At 38.8% G+C, this 26,878-nt stretch overlaps 1 protein-coding gene across 3 annotated transcripts; it reads left to right on the forward strand.

Annotated features, from left to right (window-relative positions):
- Positions 1–326: 326 nt before the first annotated feature.
- Positions 327–24,967, forward strand: TMEM168 (transmembrane protein 168). Of its 3 annotated transcripts, none has more exons than XM_085042986.1 (5): positions 327–451; positions 4,065–5,331; positions 13,617–13,759; positions 15,843–16,117; positions 20,398–24,967. In XM_085042986.1, the coding sequence occupies exons 2-5, from the start codon at positions 4,195–4,197 to the stop codon at positions 20,943–20,945; spliced, it is 2,103 nt and encodes a 700-aa protein (XP_084899112.1). In that variant the 5' UTR covers positions 327–451; positions 4,065–4,194; the 3' UTR covers positions 20,946–24,967. The 3 variants fall into 3 exon arrangements, with proteins under 3 accessions (XP_084899112.1, XP_084899095.1, XP_084899101.1); XM_085042969.1 differs by lacking the exon at positions 327–451 and adding an exon at positions 530–624; XM_085042975.1 differs by lacking the exon at positions 327–451 and adding an exon at positions 1,200–3,596.
- The last annotated feature ends 1,911 nt before the right edge of the window (positions 24,968–26,878 follow it).

Raw genomic sequence — 26,878 nt, forward strand, 5'->3', positions numbered from 1 at the left:
TTGAGTCAGAAAAGACAGATGGGCAAGTTTAGATGTTTAGGCTGCTCTAGTGCTTCTTGACTCCGGGCAGAAAGTGCTGGTTGCGATGAAGGATTACAGGAACAAACATATGTCTTCGCAGCAGCCCAACCCACCTGCAGTTGAGAGTGCCTGAGCAGCAGCTGCCGAGCTTCATTCAGCTCCTCTCGTTTTGCCTCTCTCAGCCAGAGCACGGAGTTACTGTGATCCAGAACCTTCCCGCTAGTTGCTCACCTGCCGGCAAGGGCCAATTCAAAAGGTGCATTTCCAACACCGAGTGTGCAGAAATGCACACAGAATAAACGCCGAGGCCGAGGAAGCGCACGAGTCCCGCCGGAGCAGAGGATGAGGGGGGCTCAGTCTGTCTTGCAATACTGATTCAAGCACAGTTTTCCCGCTTCCATGCCTCAGCACCAGTTGATGCTGTTTATAGGTTCGTTTGGGGCTGTTGGTTGGTTGTTGTTTTTAGTAATTCTATCCGGCCGCGCCCGGGCGGCGCGGCGGTGTTTGAGCCTCGGCGCGGCCCGTAGCGGGAAGGGCCGCGCTCGGCCTGGACATGGCGGCGGCCGGCGCGGGGGGCGGGAAGGTGCCGGGCCGCCTGGTGAGGTGAGAGCGGGCCGGGCGGGGCGGGGGCGCGGCGGGACCGTCACCGAGGGCGGCCGGGTCGACACCGCGGTGGGACGCGGGGTCACCAGCACAGATCGGCGTCCCGGGGCGGCTGCTCGGGGACTCTGCGCCGCGGAGGCAAGTGCCGTCACTGCCGTTCCCTAGCCGGGCCGGCCCGCTGCTGGAGCTCCGGCCGGGGTGCGCCCTCCGCCCCGCTCCGGCCGGGATGCGCCCTTGGCCCCGCTCCGGCCGGGATGCGCCCTCGGCCCCGCTCCTGCCGGGATGCGCCCTTGGCCCCGCTCCGGCCGGGATGAGCCCTCCGCCCCGCACCGGCCGGGATGAGCCCTCCGCCCCGCACCGGCCGGGAACACGCCCTTGGCCCCGCTCCGGCCGGGATGAGCCCTTGGCCCCGCTCCGGCCAGCCCCTCTGGGCGCGGTGTTAGCCAACGTAGTCCTTCACCGGGGGCTTCAGTCTGCTGTGTTAATGTATTAGCTAAATACGAGTTTTTGTTTTTAAAAAACTCTTACAGAATTACTTAAAAAAAAAAAAAGTGCTAAATTGGAAGAATAAAGCTGAAGGAAAGCGGGTTCAGTACTTTAGGCCTCACCTGGACTTTACTGAACCAGATTTGGGGTTTGGCTCTTTTTCAACTTCCTTATACAAGTCAAGGGTAAAACCTACTTTGAGAGCAGTTTTCCTCTGCGTATAGGAAAACCATGAGATAGTTTAGTCTCTAAATCTTAATGAGACTCCAGGTTTTCCTTACAATTATACTTGCAAGAGGGGACAAATACTTGAAAGTAGGTGTCCACATTCTGTTTTGAGTCTAAATGTGGAATGCTGAGATCTGGAACTCATGTTCAACCTGAAACTTTAAAGGCATTACTTTAAAACTAAGACAACACCACTACCCACCCAGGGCTTTTAACAGTCTTTGTGTAAACAAAATATTAACAGAAATTACTAACAAATAGCTGTGTTTTAAAGAAAAAATCAGTTATTGGAATTTCTTTTTAAAATTGAATTGCTGTTGTCTTTATTTGGTAATAGCTGTGTGATGGGACACAATTATCATGAAAATGCAGCTTTTCCTCTTCACAAAAAGCCGACCATGGATTTTGGTTGAAAAAATGGTAATGTTTAATAGTGTGGTTTACAAGTACACATTTTTGCTAATTGGCTAGAAGGTGGAGCCAGGAGGAAGAGATTGCATTCACAATCTGAGCTGTCATTTTACAAATCCTTTGTGCCCAAGTAGATTTTATGTCTTTGCAGTAGGAACAGACGTGTTCCCCCATTTGTTCCCCAGCCTATCACCCAACGCAGCCGGTGGGGCAGCAGCAGAGCAGTTTCTCTTTTGTTTCTCGTGGTGTGATGGCAGCAAAACTCCACTTGGTAGGAGCTGACCCAGCGAGAGTAGTGCTCTGTCAGAATGGCTCGTGGCTTGCCCGCAAGGGAGTTTGCTACTGTTAGCGATCCCACCAAAAAACAGTTTAGTAATCGCAGCAAAATTTTAAGCCAGGTGTTAGGCAGGAGCTTTTCCCTTTGCTCATATGCAAAGGGCTCATTCCTGCTGCCCTCTGTGGGGCTGTTGTCCAAATGAACGTGTATAGGGTTAGCTCCTTGACTTGGAGGGGTTCCAGAAAGGCTCAGGAATCACGATAAACGGGATGGCATGGCATGTGTTCTTCAGAGTAGCACTAATTGCATGTCAGTGCTGTGGGTTGAAAGGAGATGGGAAATTGTTTCCCTGTGTTCATGGTTTGAACGGGAGAGAGCTGGAGGCAGGGGGAGGGCATGTGTAGCAGCTGAAATAAGAGGTTCAAGTTGTCTGTAAAATGAATGCTGATTGTAGTACAAGAAACAGTGAGACTGCAGTCAGTGCTATGAAACCTAAAGTATCATGACCTGGAATGTGAAAGCTAACTTTGGTCTGTGTTATCTGTGTAAGGTAGAAACAATTGAAAGGGTGAGAGGAACAGAAAATACCTTACTAAGTAAGGGGAGAAACATTGTGCGATATTAAACATCCAGGCACCTTGGAATTAAGTTAGTATCTATAAAACACTGATAGTAATGAATACTATGAAAATGCACCACTGAAATCCAAAGAACTTTTAACTTGCAATAATTTCATGTAATAGCAATTTGCTTTAAATATATGGTATGTATTCTGCATCAGATAAACAGATTTTTAATGCATAGTTCTTTCAAGTAGTATCTGCATTGTTGTTGAGTGCTTCACGTAATTTGAAAATATGTGTTACCAAATAAGTAATCTAAACAATAAGATTTCTTAGGCCCAGTTTTTCTCTGTACCAATTACTTAAGCTGATTTTACACTGCATGTCAGTCTTCAAATCTGCCAAAACTTATGGGCAAATCAGTCAATTCACTAATCATTTGTTGTTCACTGGTTTAAAAAATGAGAATTTTAAAATCAAGAGAGAATAAAGTCTAAGTTTTGAGTTTGAGTCAAGGTGTCTTAATACTTCCCCCTGCACTATAAATAAGAGCAGTAAGCCATAAGCAAGCCACTGAGTGTTCTAAGCACATTGATTCCTCTATCATACCAGTAACTCCTCAGAAGTCTCTGTAAGATGGGCAATTAGTTAAACACTTTAAAAATTATAGAGGCTATGTAATATTCCTTTTATGTGTTGGAAACTCTGCCTGTAACATTACAAAATTGCCCTTAAAAATAATAGTCTATTGCTAACAGTATTAAAAAGAAAATCACGTCAATTAAATGGATCTGAGTAGGAGGTGCTTGTGTTCTAAATGTAATATTTATCCTGATCATTTTGGTTGTTTGCTTGCTTTTGGAGGAGGGGGGAAACTGGCTTGAAGGGGTGAAAATGAACGCTTTGATTTTACATTAGGAGAAATCTCTGAAAATCATGCCAGATCTGTCGATACATCCTGTGTGTCCACTCGCCTTTTGTGAAATGGAGATAATATCTTTTTCACTGTGAGTTAAGCTCATTAACTGAGTGGGAACTTCCTTTTGTACATCATATACTTCTTTAATTGCTAAAAGGAAGTCTTGCAAAGCATGCTGAAAAGATCTAATATAAAGTGAGAACTTACCAATTGTAATGGTGAAATAAAACAATGTTTTAAAACAATTTTAAATGTTCTAGAAGCTAGTGGCTATCATAGATGGGTTTTGTATATCCATGGATATCTAATATAGATACCTGATGAATGAGTTTTGTGGAAAACTGTCCAGGCCAGGATTGTTTTCCTTTCATTCAAGTTATGAAATAATATTTATGCAGAACCCATTTTATATTGGTTTTCACAACACACTTAATTGATCTTTTTTATGTGGTTTTTTTAATCTAGATATTAAACTTCTTTATGAGATAGGATGTTTGTGTTTTGCGTGATTAAAATGAAGTTTTTGTTGCTAAAACTTTTCTTAATTCTCTTCCAGGACTTCAAGGATTCTGGACCACTGTTACTGAAATGATATTACAGAAGGCAGCAATTGCATTGTGTTCATTGGATGAAACCCGAATATTTACTGTCAGTCAAGTGGGTGAAACCCCCTAAGTGCAGTTTACATGTGTAGGTCACTGCGTTACTGTGTCAGTCATTGTCTCTATGCAGCAATGACAAGGCTAGAAGAAGCAAACAGAGAAGTAAACATGCACTCATCAGTCAGATACCTTGGCTATCTTGCCCGAATCAACCTGCTGGTTGCCATTTGCATGGGCCTTTATGTCAGATGGGAAAAAACTGCAGATGCACTGATTTTGGTAATATTTATTCTGGGGCTCTTTGTTCTTGGAATTGCCAGCATACTGTACTACTATTTTTCAATGGAAACAGCAAGTTTGAGTCTCTCCAATCTTTGGTTTGGTTTTTTGCTTGGCCTCCTCTGTTTTCTCAATAATTCTGCCTTCAAAACAGATGTGAAAGAAGAAGCTACAAAATATTTGCTTCTCTCTGCCATTGTTTTAAGGATATTGTGTGCTTTAGTGGAGAGGATTTGCGGTTGTGTCCATCACCGACCAACTCTGCTGACAACGGTTGAATTTTTGGAGCTAGTTGGATTTGCAATTGCCAGCACAACTATGCTGGTAGAAAAATCTGTAAGTATTATTCTGCTGGTCTTGGCTTTGGCCATGTTGATTATTGACTTACGTATGAAGTCTTTTTTGGCAATTCCAAATTTGGCAATTTTTGGAGCCATTGCATCCCTACTCTTTTTTCCATCACTGGAAATCCCCACAAACCCTTTTGCCTTGGCGTGTTTCTTCAGCTGCCTCATTTCAGATCCCCTTCTCGACGTTTACTTCAGTGGACTTTCTGTTACTGAGCGATGGAAGCCCTACCTGTACCGTGGTAAAATTTGTAGGCGGCTTTCTGTCATCTCAGTTGGGGTCATTGAACTAATCTTTTTCATTCTTGCAGCCTTTAAACTACGTGATTTGGAGCTCTGGTATTTTGTGATACCTGGTTTTTCTATTTTTGGAATTTTTTGGATGATCTGTCATGTGATTTTTTTTATAACTCTTTGGGGATTTCACACAAAACTAAATGACTGCCACAAGGTATACTATACCCACCGTGCAGAAAACAACAGCCTGGACAGAGTCATGGCATCGAAAGGAATGCGTCACTTCTGTTTGATCTCAGAGCAGCTGGTATTTTTCAGCCTTGTCGCGACTGCTGTTTTGGGAGCTGTCTCTTGGCAGGTAAATAATAATCTCTTTATCTTGATTTCTTCTTGACAATAATCTTGAGAATTGCTGGCTCCATAAAATTCCTAAAATTTGATGGTGTGCTGTGGGTTAGCAATTCAAAGCTTGAATGCATGGTTTCACCATCATTCACTTTGAACTTAACACTTTGAGCTGCCTTGACTGTGACCTGTTAAAGCAAGTGCAAGTCACCAGCTTCCTTATGTTGGCAGCATGGGAAAAGGGATTGCTTCCAGGGCAAAAGAGGTGAGCCAAGTATTTTGTATTTTCCCACTTAGGAAATTATTTTGCTTTTGATTCATTGTGCCATAAATTTTTTTTAAGAATAAATCACTGTGTTAAACCCTAGTAATACTCACTAAATCTAGGGCTTTTTTGTGGACTATTTTAATTAGATTGAAACGTATTGAAGAATGTATTTTTCAGTAATTTTGCTTTGCTTTTAATCAATTACATGGAATCAGAGATCAGCTGATAAACTAATAAATTGTTGGTATAGCATGAGCTTTAAGTGTCTCACTTTCAAATCTGGTTATGCAACCCACAATATGATGTCTAAAAGACTAGTTCGTAAAATCACACTGTCCTTTGACTTTACTTTCCATTTCTTAATTAAGGGCGTTGTCTTTCTTTAGCAGAAAGCATACATTTCTTTCAAAGTGTTTGTTTAGTGCCCCAGTTGAGGCACCTTGTGTGTTTTCATAATTGCAGCAGGGCATTCAGAGTCTTGTTTCCTTTTTCAAGTTGATCTAAACCACAATAACAAAATATTTTGTGTCCATGCACGTCTTATATGAATTACAAACATATAATAATATATAAAAAATATAATTCATGGCAGATCACATTTACTGACTTGTCTCTGTAGTATTTCCAAAACAATTTCCTGCCCATTCCTGTAGAATTTCTAATCCTGCAGATTTTCTTAGGTTAAAAAACCTTTTGGATAAAAGGTGTTGAAGTTACTGGAAGATGAAATTAACTATTACTTTGTAAGGTTCTGTGTGTTGGGTTTTGGTTTGGTTTGGGGATTTGTTTTTCATATAAAGAGCATGAGAGGTTAACAGACAAGCCTGCAAGGAACACTGGGTAGTTTTGCTTGGTTGTTTTTTGGTTTGTTTTTTTTTTAATTATCAGCACTCATAGCTATGGTGTGTGGACTAGCAGAAAGGAAAGGAAGGAAACAGAAGCAAAAACGTAGAGAAGAAAAATCCCCAAAATGTACTTACATAAAGCAACAGTACTGGTGGCACCTAACGAAATGGGAAAGTTCTTTGGGAGACAGAAATGATAAAAATGGACTACAGGCATGCTAATACTGCTGACTTCCATACTTTTTCTTCTGAGCATTGTGTGATTTTTATCAAAATGCTCCGCTTCCATTTTTTATATGCTAGTTGGCTGCTTTTCAGTAAAAACCTTTTTTTTTTTTACCATGTCTATCAAGATAGTCTTAATTATTTCTGTATTCTTGCCCTTGGATGGAGTCACATCACCTAGGTACACAGAACAAAGCAGTCAGAGCAAATCAAAGGTGTTAGTTCTTCAGATAGTCTACGAGAAAGAGGCAGTTTTTCCTGGTGCTTCCCAGAGCCTGACTGCAAGGAATTAGCCAGTCTTGGGCAGGATCTTCTGCTGTAGCCCTTTGTGAGAAGGGCTGCATCTCCCCCTGCCATCTGTTTAAATCACACAGGTGCTTCTTTAGAGCTGCTTCATTACTGCAGGCTGTGTGTGTAACCAAGGAAGGTTGGATTCATATCCATCTTGGGAGTTTTTTCTCTTTGCATTGCTTGGATCCGTTCATTGTAATTTTTTTCTGCCTCTGTCCTCTGCCCCAAAATAACTAACTGTTCCACATCTGATAATATTTAGGCCTCGCTAATTCTGAGGAGGTGCTGTTGTGCTGTGAAATGACCTGTGCAGGACTGTTCACAAGAAATAAACTGGTAATCCAGCTAAAATCTTAGTATTTGTTATTGGCATCCTGTGTTTAAATAAAATAGGCTGTTGGTCATCACCTTTGTTGAGAGGTTATGTATTTGTGTATTCAGTAGGAGGGTTAATTGTAATGGTGAAAGTGAAAGGCATTCAGACCAATACTTTTACTTGTCAGAAAATCCATTATCCATTATGGTAATAATAATTTATTTTAGTGGATAATTACATTTATATTTCTCTTACTATATTTATATTTCTTTCACTGTATGTTTTTATTAATGAAGTACCTCAAGATTATGAATGCAGTTACTCCAGCTAAAAGCATGTCTACTTCAGAAGATACTGTGATGTTCACCTTGCAGATCACTTGTGTCTATTTCATCTGTTGCTGGAAAATTAAGTATTTTCATTAGGCCTGTGAAAAACATAATTTTAATAAATGGATGTATAATTACAGTAATTGCAGGAAGCTGTGGCCTTTTCTGTATTTTACTAGATAATGTTAGATTTTAAAATAATTAGAAATAAGGAAGCAGGGATGCATAAGCACATGAAATGTTCAGGACCTGCCTTTACATTTGTGTGAGTAGTTTCAGTCAGATCAATAGACTCTTCAGCGCCAACTTATTTCAGCAATTAGTCATGTGTCTGTTCATAATTATGCCCTTGGATAGGACAAGATCCAGCAGAAGTCATGCAAATGACTCACACAATAATTCTTTCAGAGGCCAATAAAATGATGAAAAATTTGCAGATGAAGAGCTTGTAATTTTCAGGCAAAGATCTTGGAAAGGTTTGGGGCACTCTTTTTCTCAGAAATTTAAAATCAGATTTTGTTAAGTGCTCTATGCCAAGGTAACTACAGGTTTTCTGAATTATGGGCCAAAGAGCATTATTATCCCTGGAAGACTTGTATTTCATATTACCAAGAGAAAAATTAACTATGTTATAACAGGTAAAGTAATGAAATCAAGTACTTTCAGTACATTATTCTTGGTTTTAGTGAATTTTATGGGTTAGTAAAATAGTAGTATTCGCTATATGCTGGAGTACTCATACTTAAGTGGACAGTACCATTTAACTCTAATTATTAACTCTAAAAACTGGTTTACTGTATGTATGAGTACTTCTTTGCTTGGGGGAAATCTAGTGATTTTGTAGTCTTCATTCTGGGGTGGTTGCCTGGGCTTTCTTGAAAGCTTAATTTACAATGCCATAATAAAATTTGAAGATGGTGACTTCTTTTAACTTCTCTAGAAAGAAGATTATTTTCTGAATAGTAAGAGGTTTTCTCAGTAACATCTATATTTACTTGGACATACCTTTGTTAACATCACAGATTAAATGACTTTTGAATGCAAATCATATCCAATCTTTCTCCTTCTCTTTATCCCTGTTTTTCTTCCTGGCTTGTATTTTTAATCCAATCCTCCTCAGGCTTTGATTTTTCAGGGATATTTTCTGTTGGGGGTTTTTCCCCCCCAAGGCCTTGCTGCATCCTCTGGCCTGTTTCCATATTTTCTCAAATATCCGTACCACTCCTGCTTTTCTTCATCTGTCTGTCTGGTCGTCTTTACTTCCCCTCTTTCTGTTCGTCACTGTCAGTTTTCCCCCTCCTTGCTGTTTTGCCTTTCAATAACTGTGCTTTGCTGTTACTTTAAAGACTTTTCTGCTTAGTTTCTTTTGTAATGCCTTTATTCTCTCTTTTCCCTACTGTTCCATCAGCTCTTAAGCTGCATCCTGATTCCCCCTTGCTCACTGCTCATCATTTCTTCTCAAACTCACCCTCTATCCCATTTATTTTTGCTCCCTGTCTTCCTCTCTTCGGTGTGTGCTTAGCCCTCCTTGGCTCTCTACCTCTCCTGTCTTGTCCCCAGGACTAGCTTGGGTTGCCTGCTGAAATCCACAGTGGCAGCACACCTTGCTGCTGTCACAACCACTTCCAGAGCCTCTCAGTCCTGAAGGGGATCTCTGGTGACAAGAGAAAGTATTCGTTGTTAGTCTAAAGAGTCTACTATGTGTTAAGCTTGCTGTCAAAATTTCGTTAATTTCCGGATTCACATTTTTGTATTTAAAAACATCAGAAGTCCTTTTACTATGCTTTTAAACTGATAACCACTTGTGGTTTTGCTGGGACAAATGCACATAGATTAAAGCACAGGCTTTCCCGTGGTTAGAACAGGAGTCAGGGGTGAGAAGCATAGCACATTAAATCCATCTGCCAGTGAATATGACAGCTGTTTTCTGCAAACTGTTTTCTAGATTATCCCACTGCTGTTCTAATAATCAGAAGTAAAGGATTATTAATATCCACAAACTGTTTGTCCATTCAGTAACTTGTTATAAGACTCTTTCCTCTGGTAGCTGATGTACTTCGTACCTTTTCAAATTTTGTTTTTAAGCCTTTTTTTGCCTGTAATATACATATCTTGTACTCATTAGAAATAAGCTATTCATCAAATATTTCTAGATTAGTTAGCATGTTATCCTTTTTTCTCCTGAGCCTTCTCTGTCATAGAGGGTATACTCCTTTTATACTTACTTTGTTTGAGGGGGTTTGTGTGTCTCTGTGTGTCTGTATATGAAAACAGGTAAATACTCACCTTGGATAATGGAAAGCAGGGCAGTATTTTTGCTTGGAAATGCACAAAGGCATCTTCATAAGCTTTCTCAGTTGTTGGTCTGTTATATATGATCCCAGGCACCCTGCTGTAGTAACAGTGGGTTGGACCACACAATTTCCAGAGGCCACTTCCAACCCTAACCATTCTGTGATCCACCAGTATAAAATTAGCATCCTGGCTGTAAAATACCTCTAAGCAGGTATTTAACAATGTATTTGAGCACCTTTAACAATAGTGCTCAAAAAACTAGAGAAAGTGGAAAGATACTACTACCAGTGAAATCTCAGCATTATTTCATTGTCCATTATTTCAGTCATTAGAGGCAGGAAGTAGATTTTTTCTTTTACCTTTTGTACGTTATTTGAAATTAGATTTCATTGTTAATTCCTTTAGAACAAGACAGACAAAGGCAAAAAAACCCCAAAGACTAAGAGAGAAAATTATTTCTCCTTTTTAGTAGGATTGCCTCGATGGTCCTTGTCTTCTGTTTGCTTTTGAGCAGTCTGCCTGGAATCAATGGGCACTTGGAGTTCAGGGATGTACTGCAGGCTCATATTGCTAGTGCAGTCAAAAACAATGAAAATGGGCTGAACAGATGAAAGAACAAAATCCCTTTCTGGCTCTGCCTATGCATCCATAGCCATCTGTTCATTAAGGACCAGTCATCAAATCTTTGGGATTTAATAAAGCACTGACAGTCTCCACCTGGAATTTTAGCTGTTTATCTTAAGGGAAAAACCTATCTTCAGTTTTACTGTAATTACTAAATCAGGTACAATTTTTTGCTATTTGAAGTTCTTATAGTTTAGGTATTTTAAAATGCTACCAGTCCTTTTTTTGCACTGCTGAATTAAAGTATTTTATCATCCTGCTATAGATTTGTTCTAATCATCATTAGTCATTTTTACGTTTGTTAATGACATATTTCTTCTAAATCAAAACTGTTGAAAAAGTGCTGACAGCAAGTGCCAACATCTTTACATTAGATAGTTGTCTGTAAATGTAAAATATCCAACGTTTTCCTGTTCCACAGCATAAGATGGCAACTAATAGAGGACACAGTTGAAACCTCAGATGGAGCTGAGTTGATTCATAACACTATAGAGCTCATTTCCTATTCCTGTTATAATATTTGGTACAAACTCAAAGCATTATGCAGAGCAAGATGGATCACTGAGATGATCCTTAGAGTCTCTATGTGAGATCCTTATCTCACAAATATTTGTGAATTTTCTTTTCCAGTATCTTCATATTAGTAGGAGTACTTTCAATAATTAAATGTAAATATTTTTTAGGAGTTAAAATGAGTCTTTGTGATAATTTCAAGTTGTGTTGTGGCAGAATGCTGTGAATTTAATAATTGCATGTATTTAGGGGATTGGGAAAATGCAGGGAGTGTTCAGAACAAGATGGCATGTTATAAGAAAACTACAATAAAATTCATATAAAGTAATAATAGTATTATTTAGAATGTTATGATCACTCTAGTTTTTATGAGCAAATGTGGGTTTTATGTTGTAATAATGTTCACTGCGGTCAAAACACTAATGCAATATAGGAGCAGTTTGCCATAGCAAAATCCAAGAAAAAATATTTATATATGGTGTAAAAGCTGAACTTGTCACAAAAATACTTACTGGTCTGACTAACTGATTACAAATATGAAGGTTTTCCAGAGAAGCCCTTCAATTTCTGCAGAAGCCAAGTCTTCCCCATTTTTCTTGTAACTTGTAGCAAATCACCCTTCTGGAATCTATGGCTGAAAAAACTAAGTCTCCAAGTCTTGTAACTAATTTAGGTGGAGAACTCCACTCTTTCATCAAAGTCTTGTACTTCACAAGGTTTCTACAAAAGAAAACCTAACCACATCTTAGTAAGTTTTTGCTTCTGCCCCTCAGAGGCTTTTTCAGATTGCATTTGGGAAACAGAGCAACAAAAACGATCACTTGATGCTGATACATTTGAAACAAAAATTGTATTTTCTTAGTTAAAGGATTTCTTTTCTCCATATTGACAACAAAACAAATTTAGGTGGTATCATAACTGTTACAGTGTTTTAAGCTTTTCTGTCTTCTGGTGATTTCAGGTAATTAATGCTATCAGTTAATAATGCTATCAGTTAGTTATCATTTAATATCAGATTCTGGTGTTTATTTGTGATTAGTGCTGTCACCATTTCAAGGACATGTAGGTGAGATCCTTCCGTCAGAAGTATGATGGGACACTTTTTAAAAACTAGGACAGGTAGCAAACTATTCTTCCTTAGGCAGGAAGCACATTAGAAAGGTAAAGCTGTTCTTTCAGGCTAAGTCATTGTGTTTAAAAACTCAGTGTAGTTGAGCTAGTGCAATATGCCAACAAGATTGGGGTTGGTTTAGGTGTCTTTTTTTTTTAGTGTAATTTACTTTTCAAATTATTAGTTGTGTTGACTGTGTGTTAAGTTGAACTACCAGTCCCCATCAAGTCACTGAGTCTTACACAATAAGGTAATATCCAGATTAAAAAAAAAAACAACATTAATTTTGTCGATTTATGCAAAGAGGGCAAATGAAACGTAGAGGGGGTCAGAGAGCACAGGATTCTTCTCAAGACAGAAATCTCTAGCTATGAATTTATTTCCTTTGCTACATAGCAGACATTAATATTTAACAAATGCACCATGGATATTAAAGTTCTTATTTAATTATATATTATAATACTGTTTCTACCTTTCCTAAAGCATTTAATGCCTCATCAAACCCATTCACATCATACTGAAGTAATTAAAATTAGTCTTTTTCTGCTCTGCCTCTCAGTGACACCTGGCATTTCAGAAGTCCATTTTTATTTTACTAGTACTAGTGGTTGAGATGTAACTGTTGAAACTTCTTGTTTATTGTTTTTTACAGAAATCAGCTAAGCATTAGTAAGTGTAATCTTTTCAAAAAGATTTTTCCCTACAAAACAGTAAAGCTCAATATAGGGTGTTAGCTCTGTGAATGCTATGAAGTCCTGTAATGGATGTTCCTTCTCATCTGGCATTTATGTAACTGACAAAGAATTGTCTTTTTAATTAAAAAAATGTTTACAGATGTTTTCAGAATTCCTCTCGTGCGTGATACATAGTATTCCACAAAGAATGTTTTAAATACTTGACGTTAAAAACCAAGAATAGTGAAATGTTTATTTTTAATGATCATAGAATAGTTTAGGTTGGAAAAGACCTCTAAGATCATCAATTCCAGCCATTAACCCAGCACTGCCAAGTCCACCACTAAACCATGTCCCAAAGTGCCACATCTACACATCATTTGTATACCTCCAGGGATGGATGCAATACAGTGTGCTGTCATCTGATGCTAGATAGATAGTATATATGCTGTAGCTTACTGATTAAGGCCTGACTGTGCAGATGATTACAGATCTTCTTATTTTATGCACACAATCAGTTTTGTGGCATTTGATTTTCTTGCCTCAGTTGGTAAGGCTAAACTATTATCAAGGTTGTTACAGCTAAGTCCTGTCCTGTCAGCATTTTCAAATGCATTCCTTTCAGAAGAGTGATCCTTGCTTACCAGCCACCTTTTCCCCAGGCTTTTCATTTGTCTTCAGAGTGCTTCACCATGAAATATGTGGAAAAATAAGTATATGAGTAATGCTTTGTAAGTTTCAGGACCCAGTTATGTGTGATCAGACAAATAGATTTTCATGCAATGCCTAAATCTGTTTTCTTTTTAGCCAACCAATGGGATCTTCATGAGTGCATTTCTCATCGTTTTACCTTTGGAGTCCATGGCTCATGGGCTGTTCCATGAATTGGGAAACTGCTTGGGAGGAACATGTGTTGGGTACGCGGTTGTGATTCCCACCAACTTTTGCAGGTATGGTTACTGTACGTCTCAGCTTCATAGTGATGTAAATATACTGTTTGCTCATAGAGGCATTGCAATGCCGTTGCTTGGATTTTTCAACAGTTAAATAAAAATATAAATAATAGACAGATTTTCTATTTTTCCTTTTTCTTACCCTGGAATGAGTAACTCCACCTCTTTATCTAGGTAAGTTGCTTTTAGAAAGTCAGTGAATACAGACCAGCTGTGCATAGGCAGATTACGCAGTCCATAACTCATGCGAAGGAGGATTGGAGAATTTTACTGAGAGCAGATATCTTATGTGAGGAGATTTAATAAACAAAACAGATCAGTTCAAAGTAATTTTGAATTCTATTAAATGAGGTGGTGTCTACATTTAAAGTTAGTTGAAATTAGATTTGCAAGTAGAGTACGTGTCATGTATTGGTGTTGAGAATTTGCAGCTGATTTTTGTACCAACATAAATGTTACCATATGAGAAATCCATGATTGTGGAGCGATCGTACTATTATTATTTGCCCATTTGTGTGTTTTTCTTATAAGCTTTATACTTGCAAATGCTGCTTTTGCTGTAAAATTAAAACTGGTGTGTGCACATTTTTTTTGTAAATGATAAGCAAGAGCTATATAAATTGTCTCTTCAAGTTCCAAGAGAAAGAGATAAGTAAGTTGAAATGAGAGGCTTCAAAATAGAACTGCCCAATTTGTGCAAACTTCACAGCTTCAGTATGTGTAATGGATTCAGTGGATAAGGAAGAATTTAACAGCAAAGAAAGCAAAGGTATTTAGATAACTGTGTCTTAAATATTGTAAAAAACAAATTTTCTGAGCTCCTGATCTGCAGTCTTTCAGCTGTGCACCCTTAAAAAATCCATGTCAATTATTGTTATGGATTTAAAAAATAGATTTTGAAAATTTACATTACAATAAAAATAAATCAATTTTGTTTCCATGGTAATGATGTAATTCTTTCATTGAATTATATTATTCTGGCTCAGGCAGTTCCCTCTAATTTTGAGTAAATGAGATACTCTTGAGCAACTGTTTAGGACGTGATAGAGCTAAACTTCCTTATGAACAAAGCTTGACTAATCCAGTGAAGGGCCCAGTCTTCCCTTGCTGAGACAAACAGTAATGATGAGCTATTCAATGTAGCTATAATAGTGGAATATTAACCTTCATAAAAGCCCTAGACAGGTGAGAAGGAGCAAAATTTAATTAGCTAGACCAATAAAGAGACCGGGTAGCTTTACACACTGAGTTGCAAACAAAAGACATGAAGAATACACACATATATACATATATAGGGAAAAAAACATAACATCATGTTTTATATTAGTAGAGTAAGACTTATCTGCATATTTTCACCTACCAAACCTCTCCATGTCTGTAACTGAGCATGAATGAGGCCAGTTTGGCCCAGCTGTCAGTCATGCTCCTTATCGTTACCCTTGTTATATCAGCTGAAGACTGATGAACACTTTTCTCTTTCTGAAAATATATCCTGAAGAGTGCTCCCATAACTGAATGTCTTATGCTGAAAGAACAGCATTTAAACAGCACATGGAAGAAAAAATTACTGTATTTACGTGAGTTCAGTATTTCAAAGTATGTGAGCAAAGTGTGTATGTGGATTTCTCTTTAGTCCATTATTGGAAACTAGTTTGCATTATGGTTTGTGCAGATTAGCAGTCATTTTCCCTGCATTTCTTTCTAGTTTTGTGTGAATAAGTGCCTGTGTGAAGGCAGTCCTCCTCAGTGGGAGTTTATGAAATTGTTGATGCCTCCCCAGCTTCTTCCCATTGCAGTTCCTTTCTCTCCCTCTGTCTCTTGGTTGCAGGAATAGCATGGGGCTGAGTAAGGAGAATGCTTTGAATTGAAGCATGACAGAAAGGAGATAGTGGTCCCTCACTCAAAGACAGTAATTTGAGTTGTTTATAAACTGTAAATTTAAAGTTAGTTTGGGTTTAGAACAATGCTACTTCATAGCAGGAAAAATATGCGCAGTGGAAAAAAATCACCAGTTGCTAAAACTCCACTAAGCATAAAATAATTATCAGCTATAATCATTATTTGTTTTTCTTCTCTTTAGTCCTGATGGCCAACCAACTCTTCTTCCACCTGAACATGTACAAGAGTTAAATCTGAGGTCTACTGGCATGCTTAATGCTATCCAGAGATTTTTTGCATATCACATGATTGAGACATACGGTTGTGACTACTCTACAAGTGGGCTGACCTTTGATACCCTTCACTCCAAGATCAAGTCTTTTCTTGAACTTCGGACAGCAGATGGACCCAGACATGATACCTACATTCTGTATTACAGTGGTCACTCACATGGCACTGGCGAGTGGGCACTGGCAGGTAGGCGGTTCAGGGATTTTTTAATTAATTGTTTTGGTATTGATAAACTTTCCAAATCACTTCATTAATTCTGTAGAAAATCATACTGTATTGCAAAACTTTGAAGTTTTGGTTGTACTTACCAGATTGTTTAGAAAGGCAAAGAACCTTAGGTCTTTGGAGAACAGGTTTAGACAAGCTCCTTGCAGGGAGGAAAGAAAGGAAAAGGTAATACTACAGAGTAGGACTGTTAAGAGATTCAGAGAGTACAAGAAATTGAGAAAATAAGCCAGGCTGCAGGCTGACTACCTCTGCCAGTGAAGAGAATGGAGAAATGCAGAAGCCCCTTTGGTATGCAGCAAAGTTGTTGTTAAGAGGCAGCTCTTTCCTTCCCTTGCATTGTATGCCAGTCAGATACATTACTTCATTAATTTTATGCCATTTTAATATTTACTCACTTTGATAAAAATCCTTTTACAGCTAGCTAATCTTACACTTGTTCTCAAAATCGTCTAAGTATTGTTGACCCCAAATGTATTCTTAAAAGTTTAAACACAGTTCCATATTCCCCTGATTTTCACCCCACATGATTTTCATATTCAACAAATTAACTTTAAAGATTGCTTTTTTTCCTGCACAGAATAAAAAGTGGAAATTACACGCTCCTGCTCTGAAGACAGATTTTTTTCCCCTATATTTTGAGGAATATTTGCTCACTGTAATGAACAAGCATAGTCTTTTCTCATTCCTTGGACATGGCAGAGTGAATTACAGAGTGTTCTGTGTCACTGTGTCAGACTGTCACGAAGCACTGCATTTATATACTAAAGATGTGCTTTGCTTTTTTTTGTAAAAGCCAGAATCTATAAAAGAAACAAGAGGCAGATACACAATCCATACTAGAAAAGCAGGTCTTCAAACATATAGCAAACCTTGTATCATAAGAACAGGTATGGTTTGCTGGCATTCTAGAGTTTGGGAGTGACTGTGGGCACAGTGTAGCCTCAAGGCTATAAAATTCTATTTAAAGGGCCAGTTTAATGCCTCCTCACATGTTTGGTGTAGATTTCACCATTTCCCCCTTTCTTGGCCCATTTCTTTGGTAAACTTAATGAAATTGTCAAGTCATTGCAAAGTTTAGCCTTGTTCTACTGCTGTAGGGAACTGAGCTTCTGAGGTCACTGTGTGCAGAGCAGGAATCTTATAGTAAATACATGGAAAATTTGCAACTTTTTTCTTCCTGGCATAGAATTCTCTTGGATAGCGCTTTGCCTGTGAGCTCCAGGTTCTTTGTCAGCAGTGTCTCTCCAGGTGCATGTGCCCTTCAGTAGGGCATGCCCTTCAATGTGTGCCCATGCTGAGGCAGGTGTTCAGGCACAGATCAGTTTCTATCTGGAGGCTCTATACCTGTTTTGGTGCAGCTCCATCCCTGAACCTTTAGACCTGCTGAAGAGCAGTGTGTGTTTTTCCTCAAGGCTTCATCTCTATCAGAGATTTAAAAAAGCCACAGTTATACTGTGAGCTTAGTGCGAGTGGTGAACTACAATGTATGCCAGGGTCACCAAATGACTTCTCTGAGAATGTGGTGGTTTGTCCATGAGAGCAGCTGCCACCCTGTGCAATTGCTGAATGTGTCCACACCTTGTGTGGAGCAGGCTATCAGCAAAACTCCACCTCCCACCAGTGTTCCAGCCAGCAGCATAGAGATAGTCAGATTTCTTGCATGCACAGAGCCAAATGTTGCTGCAAAAATTGGACGGCTTCCATCCTAGTCCTGGCTTACTACATCTAGCCTGCCTGGAGAGTGACAGGGGAGCTCAGGTCTCTCTGTACCTGTGTAGGTAACTGTAACCTAAATTAAGATCTAGCTTTTAGGGTAAGGGCCAAGGTAACTACTAAAAAGAAACTTTTAAGTGCTGAAAGATACAGTGTGTAAATGCAGTGGTGTTCAGCTTTCGCAAAAAGCTCGTTTTCAGTTCTCTGTGTCTATCCACATCTTCTATTGGATACATGTAGAGTCACATAAAGGAGAGGAACAGGCAGCTGTCACAGGTCTCACTTGCTTTTTTTGTTATTAATTTTAGTTAAATGATGGAGTGTAATGTGATCTTCCTTCCAGATAGCACTCCTTCTGTGTGTAACTTGAAAGTATGAACTAATAATATAAAGGCTGTTTGACTGCAATTGTGCCCCATGTATTGGACACTGGTGTTTTGTGACAGATGGAACCTTGGTCATCAGCTCCAGTAATGTGTACTATCCTATGACCTGTAAAAAGGATGAAAACAGATTACAGCAATGAAATAAAACATTCATATCTGACTGAAAAAGTAGTTTCTCACTGCTGGCTTATGCCATGGTACAGCACAACAGTAGCAGTGTAGTCTTTGCTTTGTAATGACATCTTTCTAAGAAGGCTTACTGAATTTATTAATTCAGTAATGGTGTTTCTCTGTTGTTGGAACTTGAGATGCAAACATATAATAGAAACTGTTAGCCAGTCATGCATAAAGTATGAGCAGTCAAACGACTTGGGAGGTCATGTTCTCCGAGTGAAGGCAAAGGCATGAGGGCTAATGAAGCTTTGTCTCTGTTCCTGAAGCTATTGGCTTACTTGTTGTCCTGCAAAACCTGCCAGAGAGCCAGAGGTGGCCAGACACCTGCATTTCTTACACAGCTTGGTGCCTCAATCTTGCGCAGGTTGATAAGCCCATGTGTTTGAGGTCAGTAGGGTTGGAAGCCAAGCATGTGTTTGCTTGTGTCTGTGAAGGATGAGTCTTCCTTGGGTGATTCTATCCAGTGCTGTTTTGAAATCACCTGCACTCCTACATAACTACATTAAAATAAAGTTCATTTATAAGCCTTTGAAATGTGAACAAACAAAGAAATTTTTATAGATAATTGACACAGAATGTGTACCTAGAAAAGGGAAACTGCTTCTATATAAGTTTCTGCTGTAAATAACTACAGCAATCTGAGGACCAAGACAACTCCCTACTTCTAAGTTTGTATCCTAGAGATTTTCTTTGGTACTAAATTTTCCAGTTTTACATTTTTCTCTGAGAAGGTTGCAGCGCTGTAATTTTGCTTTTACCTCAACAGCATGCACAGTACTTTAATTCTGAGATATTAATTTGAAACATTTTTTTGTTACCTCTTACAGGTAGAACTGTAAGCGCTGAAACGTGCAGCTAACAACATTTTAAACACTGCTTAATTATATTCCATAGTGAAAAATCACTCTGGAATTAAAATGAAGTGTTTTAAATCACATTTTTATACCTTTCTTCTTCTTCATTTTTTATAAGTTGTTTTCAAACTAGAGTGTTTTTGTTGTAAAGCTGTATCATAGCTTCAGCTAGCCAAAACCTAGACTTACCAGCTCTTCACATGAATATCACTGTGGAGCCAATGGAGTTTTATTCACTTGTTTGATGTTGTCTTTAGGTACCTAAGTAATCTGCTTTTCAAAGCTACATAGATCCTGCAGCATCTAATTCATTTAAGCAGAAGGACTTCCCAATGTAGGTAACACTTGAGGTTTAATTACAATCTCCTCTTTCAAAGCACTGCTGGAGCAGGAGCTGACACAGAGCGTAAGAAGTTGGACACTTGTTGCAAGGGTCTTCTGACCTGATAGGAAAGAAATATTGTGGAAAAATTCCAATGAGATTTTTGCTTCATTAAGTTGTAAATCCATATCAATTTTCATGAAGCTCTGAAAACAGCTGTCTCTATAGAGAGAATCTCTTAATTTCTGGTCATGCGAATTTTTGTGCCTACATGTGGCTTTTTCATTGTGCTTTGAAACTGTTTTGGTTCCTGCCATTTGAAAAGGTATTTTGTTCTAAATCCATCTCTTAGAGGAGCCTTTTTTTAATATTTATAAAAACATATTTAAAAAGAGTCCTTTTCCTGTTTCTAAAATTATTATGATTTAATACAAAATAAACTTTATTTTAGATTTTCTTTCCCTGCTTATCTGTTTTCCAGATTTCTTCAATTGGCTATAATTCCTTTCACTCCGTGAAGGAATTCCTTTTTTTTGTTGTTGGTGGTGGGTTTTCTTTCTAATCAAGGCTAAGTTAATGGTTACATCTGCCACAAGAAGTCAGGTGAACGCAGTTAATAATACCTCTATGGAAATATGCAACATTTACAGACAGGTTAAATTGAAAACATCTGTTGTATCTGTAAAAATTGTTAAAGTAAGGGATACTTAGAACCAGTCAAAACAGTTAAAGTTCTGCAGAAGTTCTGTTTCTTCATCCTAATATTAAATCTGTTTTTGCTTGTGGCAGGGGGTGATGCTTTACGACTTGACACGCTATTGGAGTGGTGGAGAGAAAAGAACGGCACTTTCTGTTCTCGACTGATCATTGTTTTAGACTGTGAGAACTCTCAACCATGGGTCAAAGAAATAAGAAAAGTGAATGACCAGTATGTTGCCGTGCAAGGAGCAGAAATGGCCAGAGTTGTAGATATCGAGGAAGCAGATCCCCCACAGCTTGGTGACTTCACCAGGCAATGGGTTGAGTACAACTGTAACCCCGACAGCAGCATCAACTGGTCCGAAAAGGGCCGTACGGTGAAAGCAGTGTATGGTGTGTCAAAGCACTGGAGCGACTACACTTTGCATTTGCCAACGGGAAGTGATGTTGCCAAACACTGGATGATGTACTTCCCACGCATCACCTATCCATTAGTACATTTGGCAAACTGGTTTTGTGGTCTCAATCTGTTCTGGGTCTGTAAAGCATGCTTTAGGTGCTTGAAAAGACTAAAAATGAGTTGGTTTCTTCCCACAGTGCTGGATACAGGACAGGGTTTCAAACTTGTCAAATCCTAATCAGCAACCAAAGAGAAAATGAAGTGAGAGCTCTGAACTTTCTCACTGTACAACACTTAAAACTTTTTATATGACTATTTTTCTCTGAAAAAGTTTGCTCTACTCACTTTATTCAGCTCTTTGAGCAGCTATACTATATGCAACAGTTAGAAATTGCAATGTTAAACAGAAGAGGGTAGGACTATGATATTTTAAATTTTGTTATTGGTTTGTATGTAAATATGTAAGAGACTTATCTAATGTGACCATGCATTTTGGAGACAGGTCACATGTTCATATGTCTTACCTAAGGCAGCCTTTGTTTAGAAACCCCAATTTGATGGGCAGGAGCTCCTGTGAATGTTACACCGTGCTGATCTGTCATTTATGTCCACTGTACGGTTTAAAATACAGGACAGGAACCAAGCTAATACTCCAGTCAATTTACATGTTCTTGAAATTATGTGGTAGAGTCACTGAGCCAAAAAAAACCCAGAATATATAGCTACTGTATGTAAGTAGCTACCAAGAAGCTTTAGTTTTATTTGCTTTTACATCTTCTGCCCCTCCTCAATTCTCTGCTGCCATCAGTGGAAATTTGCCATGGAAAACAAGAAAATCAGACAAATCTCTAGTGCTCTGATACTTCTCAGACAATGTGTTCCAAAGTGAGCTTTGAAAACATTCAGTGTTACTTTCAACATTAAATATCTTGCTGGTGATCTCTGAGCATACATTCCCAGTAATTAATGCATATGTGGAATAAAAACTGCACTGAGTATTTTTCCCTCACCTGTTAGGTAATTCTGAATTTTCTAGGCTCTTTCTAGTTTGTATGTTGAAAAGCTACCCTGAAGAAAACAAAGCAAAACAAAACCCAAGGAATTTAACAAAGAAAATAATCCATAGATAAAAATGGGAATACAAGTGTTGCCTTGTTTCCGTGTTTATCTGAAGTCTTTGGTGTGCCTAGGACCTTGATTCTGTGAAATTCTGAGTACAGAATTGGACCAATGAGTTCATTACCTTTTAAAACCAGAAGCAAAGTTTGTTGGAAGGAATGGATTGTTCACTTAGGACAGGAGAGAATCCTCAGTATACCTTCACCCTTTTCTCCCACCCACAAGGTCCTAATTGTAGTCCTTCCACTTGCAGAGCTGGATGGGACTCTAGAAATCCTGTCATGGCCTCTTCTTCAGTCAGAGAAGCTGCAAAGCTTTCTTATGCCATTTTCTCAAGTACAGAGAATGAGGAGTGAAACATGTAAGTGGCTAAGGCAGTACAATTTGTGGTGTTTTATTTGCATATATGTGTGCAATTTAGTAGTCCTACAGTTTACATTTCTGTGTTTCTATCAGTATTTTAATAAAAACATTAGGGAGTAGTTGATATTTGTCTAAAATATAACTTATTACTTTTTTTTTTAATTTAAATATATGCAAATAGTATGTAGCTCTTTAAGTCTTTGCCATCATGGCTTTTTCTAATGCCATTTGAGCTTTTTAGCCAGCTAAGTTAGAGAATTTGCTAAGACTGATACCCATCAGTATCTCCCAAAATAAATAATGAGAGCTACAACAGCCAAAAAATTTGTACCCAGCAACTTCAAAATGATGATTTTCTCAGATTTACAAGTGGCAGTCAGTAAGTTTCTTCCTTAGTATGTATTACACATTGTTTAGCAAGACACCACCCCACACACCACTTTCCCTTTCTCCATCCCCTTCCACACTGGGGAAAGGGGATAAAGAAATGAGAGATAAATTATATCCTATGAAGATTCAAGGCCTTTGGGTCTCTCTGAGTAAATGCTGTGATTGCAGCTCTGTCATGGATTCAGGAGGTGGCTGATGTCAGTAAAGACAGAGGGTGCTCACACTGTCTGTCTGACTTCTGATAACAACTTAGGCTCCTAATGTGGGAGCCAGAGGTAGGAGTCATCTTGTTTAAATTCACATGTCCAAAAGCCAGACATCTGAGTCCTTGCTAAGTGACCTGAAGAGCTCCACTGCTCATTAGCAAGGAAAAGCAAATATTTCCCAAGAAAGACTGACTTGCTCTCTCTTTTAGGATGAATTTTCCTGTGATCGAGCGCATTACATTTTTTAGGTTTTGCTTTCCTGTGCCAAAGGTCAAGCAGACAAATCCCACATGTCTCTTGAATAACCTTAGAGCACCTCTAAGCCATCCTCTGGAGCCTGGGCTGGGTACATAAGCTCCTTGTTCAAGCACATGAACTGGATACTTGAAGTTGGGTTAAACAAGCAGAAAAGCAGCACTGCCTCCTGCAGAAGTCACTGTCTTCCATTCCTGGCCAACAACCCTTGAGTATACGTGCATAAAGACAGTCATTTGGTTTGTAAAATCACCATTGTTTTGACTTATCTTTTAGTAAAAGTTCATCTGATTGCATCATAAGCTTTTACAGCTCGAGCCTTAGAAATTTTTAATAAAGTCCTCATAAACACCTGATAATAACCCTGTGGACATCTGAAGTCAAGAAGTTAGTCCTTTCTGTTTTGGAAAAGCTTTAGATATCAACCATAACACTTGCCACCAATTATAATGGACAGATCTGAATGGGTAAATCTCTACCTGCTACTATTAGATTTTCATGGACATCATCTTTATCTTTCTTTCTGTACATCAAGGGGAACAGGTAAAGTGTGGGATTCCTGACCTGTTCTGAGTCTGTGAGCAGGAGTCCACTATGCAGTGCAGTGATGGGCTTAGCTTTGGGCAGAATAAATGCAACTGTTGGTGCTGCTCTTTTGCCTCTGGATATTAAATGGTTTCCAGCTTCCTTATTAAACTGTTAGATTTTTTTCTAGGATAGACTGGGTGATGTTCAGCTATTTGCTCAAAGCTAGATAAAGAGCCAAGAAATAGAAAAAAAACTATTTGCAAAAGTAATCATGTGTTTGCAGATTTGTTTCTATTTTCTCTGTTAAAGACCTCTGATTTTCTGAATTCAAAATAGTTGAACATGAGCTAAGGTGTTCCTACTTCTGATTTTGTTACTGTTTTAAACAGCAAAGGCATGGTGAAAATGCTAACTTAACCTAAAAGAAATGTTTACAGCTGTTCAAATTATGAGGCCTTTTTAGACAGAGACTGTCATGTTTCAAAACACAATCAAACCCAGGGCTATGTATGGTGAGGAATTGAGCTGCATTAGTTCTTCACTTCTGCACTGACTTACTTCAAGTCATCCTACAAAGACCCACATTCCCAGATGGAGTTTTTCTCCAGCTCCTGGTGCTTATACCTCTCTGCAGGACTCTGCCCAGCCTCGGGTGTGTGCCTGAGGGACAAACACTGGGAGCTCCTGTAATCCAAGTGAGGAGTTATCCTTCTGCTGTTCCTGTATAAAAGACAGGGCTTGAAAGAAATTTAAATCTAATTCCAAAGAATGTTACATATGCTATCAGTTCTGTACAAGTCATTTAGTGGTAACATATACAAATTTCTGGGTAGAGAAAAACTTTTTTTTGAGAGGTTTGTCTCTGTACTGTATATTCAGACATTTTGCTATAAAGTTTGTTATAAACTTGTGTCACAGTATAATTTTATGTTGACTGTTTCATTTACCTCCTGTACAGTATCAGCCTTGCTGAAACGCAAATGCACTGAGTCCTACAAATTTAAGTCATTTAAAGGAGTTTAAATTGCATATTCACAGTAGTATTTTTCTCTGAACAAGTATTGAGGGGGGAAAGAAAGCCATTATTCTTCACTTTTGCACTATTAGAGTAATGTATTTGCAGTTCATTATGCTTTGTATGCCTTGTAGTTGTTGTCCAGTCTTCAGTTTAAGTTTTTTCCCAGAATAATTTTATTTTGTGAAGACATAGCTAATACTATGCTAGCAGTAAGCACCTCTGTTGCCAGCCATAGACAATGAAATTGGATGAATTTTCTTGTTTTTAAATACATTTGTGGGAGGATTTTTTGCTGAATATACAGTTTTTAGATCTGTAAATAGATTTTTTGTGTGTATACTTAAATATATTTTGGTGGTTTGGATGCTCATTTCAATGTCATATTTTTGTTTTTGTCTTGATCACTTCCCAGATTTCTGTGCTCCCTCTTGAATTATATAGGGGTTTTCTATACTGCTTTTCTTTACAGGAGGTTTCTCATAGCTAGAAATTGTGACAGAGTTTACTGAAAATAGAGTATTTTGAAAATAAGGATTATTTTTAGTTTAATAATTTAATAGAAATGAGAAATACTAGCTTAAATTATTAATGCCTTTCACCTTGTCATGTTTTTATCACTTATACAACAAGCTAGTAAAAATGCTGTTTATACTTCAAGACATAACTTTATAGAGGTATAATTGAAGACTTCATTTACATGACTACTTGTAGTTAGTCAAACTTGTTACCTCCAGTAAGATCAAGGTCATGGAGGGGTTCCTGTGTGAGATCAAGCCTGAGAGAGGAAGCAGAAGGAAATTGTTGCTGCAAAAGGGTGAGGACAAATCTGCACATCTGCTCCTCACAGAAATTGCTGAGGAGGTTCCTGCACTCTGTCCTCATGGAGCAGTCCCAGCATTCCTCTTAACAAACCTAAACTCATTAAGTGAAAACTTTGGTGGGCAGTGGAGAAGCAGAGCGGTTACTGTGGCAAGGGGTGACAGGTGTCCTAGTGGTAATCCAGTGTCCAGAGCTGACAGGAAGGGCACTGACCACGGGCAGTGCTTCTGGCACGTTGACTGGCTCACTACAAGGGCGATTTAGTGGCGCCTTTTGGTTGGTTGGTAGGTTGGTTTTTTTTAACAGAAGGAATGTAATTTTGATTCATAATTGAATTCATTAATTTTGCAACTTACTAATCAGTGTTCTTTCCTTACTAAACCTGTGTAGATCCTTTCTGTTCATTCACAAATCCAGAGGTAGCCCTAGACAGCAGCAGAGCTCACCCTCAGTGCTGCCCTGCAGCTAATTCTGAGGCTCTTTGTTGTTGGACAACCCAAGATATGCCTCCATCCATGGCACGGGTTTTGGGGGTTTTGGTCAACTGTTTTTGGCTACCTTGGAATTTAAAGCCAGTGATATATAGCTCTGTGAATGCTGAATGTTTCTCCTTAGTTGCTCTTACACAGCTACTTTATTATTGGAAAACAAGTGTAGCAAAAATTTCAACCCATTACTTCGGAGCAAGAAGGTGTTGATCAGTGGAACCTGGTGCATGAGCACTGCCCTCAGCTGGTCTCTGTCAGCTCTGGAACGTATTGCCAACTACCACTATAGACTAAAAACCAAAGTGATACTGCTGGATTACACTGGAGACTGGAAAGCTGGATCCAGTAAAGGCCCTCAGTATTGTAGAGCTCACCTTTAGAGACTCAGGCCTAGAACAAGTATAACTTCCTCACACAATCATATGCACACACCTTAGGTGTTTGTGAGGGGTTGGTCACAAACACCTAAGCAGTTGAAATCTTTGGGATACTGAGGAGGAAGCTATTCCTTAGAGGTGCCTGCAGCATCCAGCTACTTACTACCAGTGACACAGAAATTTAAAATTTCACTCCTTGCCAGCACAGAATTACATTCTCTACATAGTAATTATATAGTCACTTCAAGGTATAGTGAAACATTCTGGGCTTTTACTTCAGATACTGCTCTGCACAGAGCTAAGGAACTGCCAGTGCTGATGCTGATAGAGAAACACGACTTATAACTGCTAAAATAAATCCCAGTGAACTGGTTTTACTATCCCAAATGAAAAACCAGGATACTGTAAGACAGTCTGTGTCAAGAGTATAAAGCAGGCAATTTGGCTTCCTCTGCAAATAAAAGAGAACAGCCTGATTCAGAGATTGGCAACAGCCAGAAGAGAAGTAGAAACTTTTTGCAAAAAAAATGTTTGCTCTATAAATTCTTTATAAGGTCCCTAGATACCGTGGTACTGACTACATTATAAATGCATAAGAGATCCATTAG

Source organism: Lichenostomus cassidix, chromosome 1Aa (assembly GCF_008360975.1).
Source record: "Lichenostomus cassidix isolate B80296 chromosome 1Aa, HeHo_3.0, whole genome shotgun sequence".
Classification (NCBI taxonomy): Eukaryota; Metazoa; Chordata; class Aves; order Passeriformes; family Meliphagidae; genus Lichenostomus; species Lichenostomus cassidix.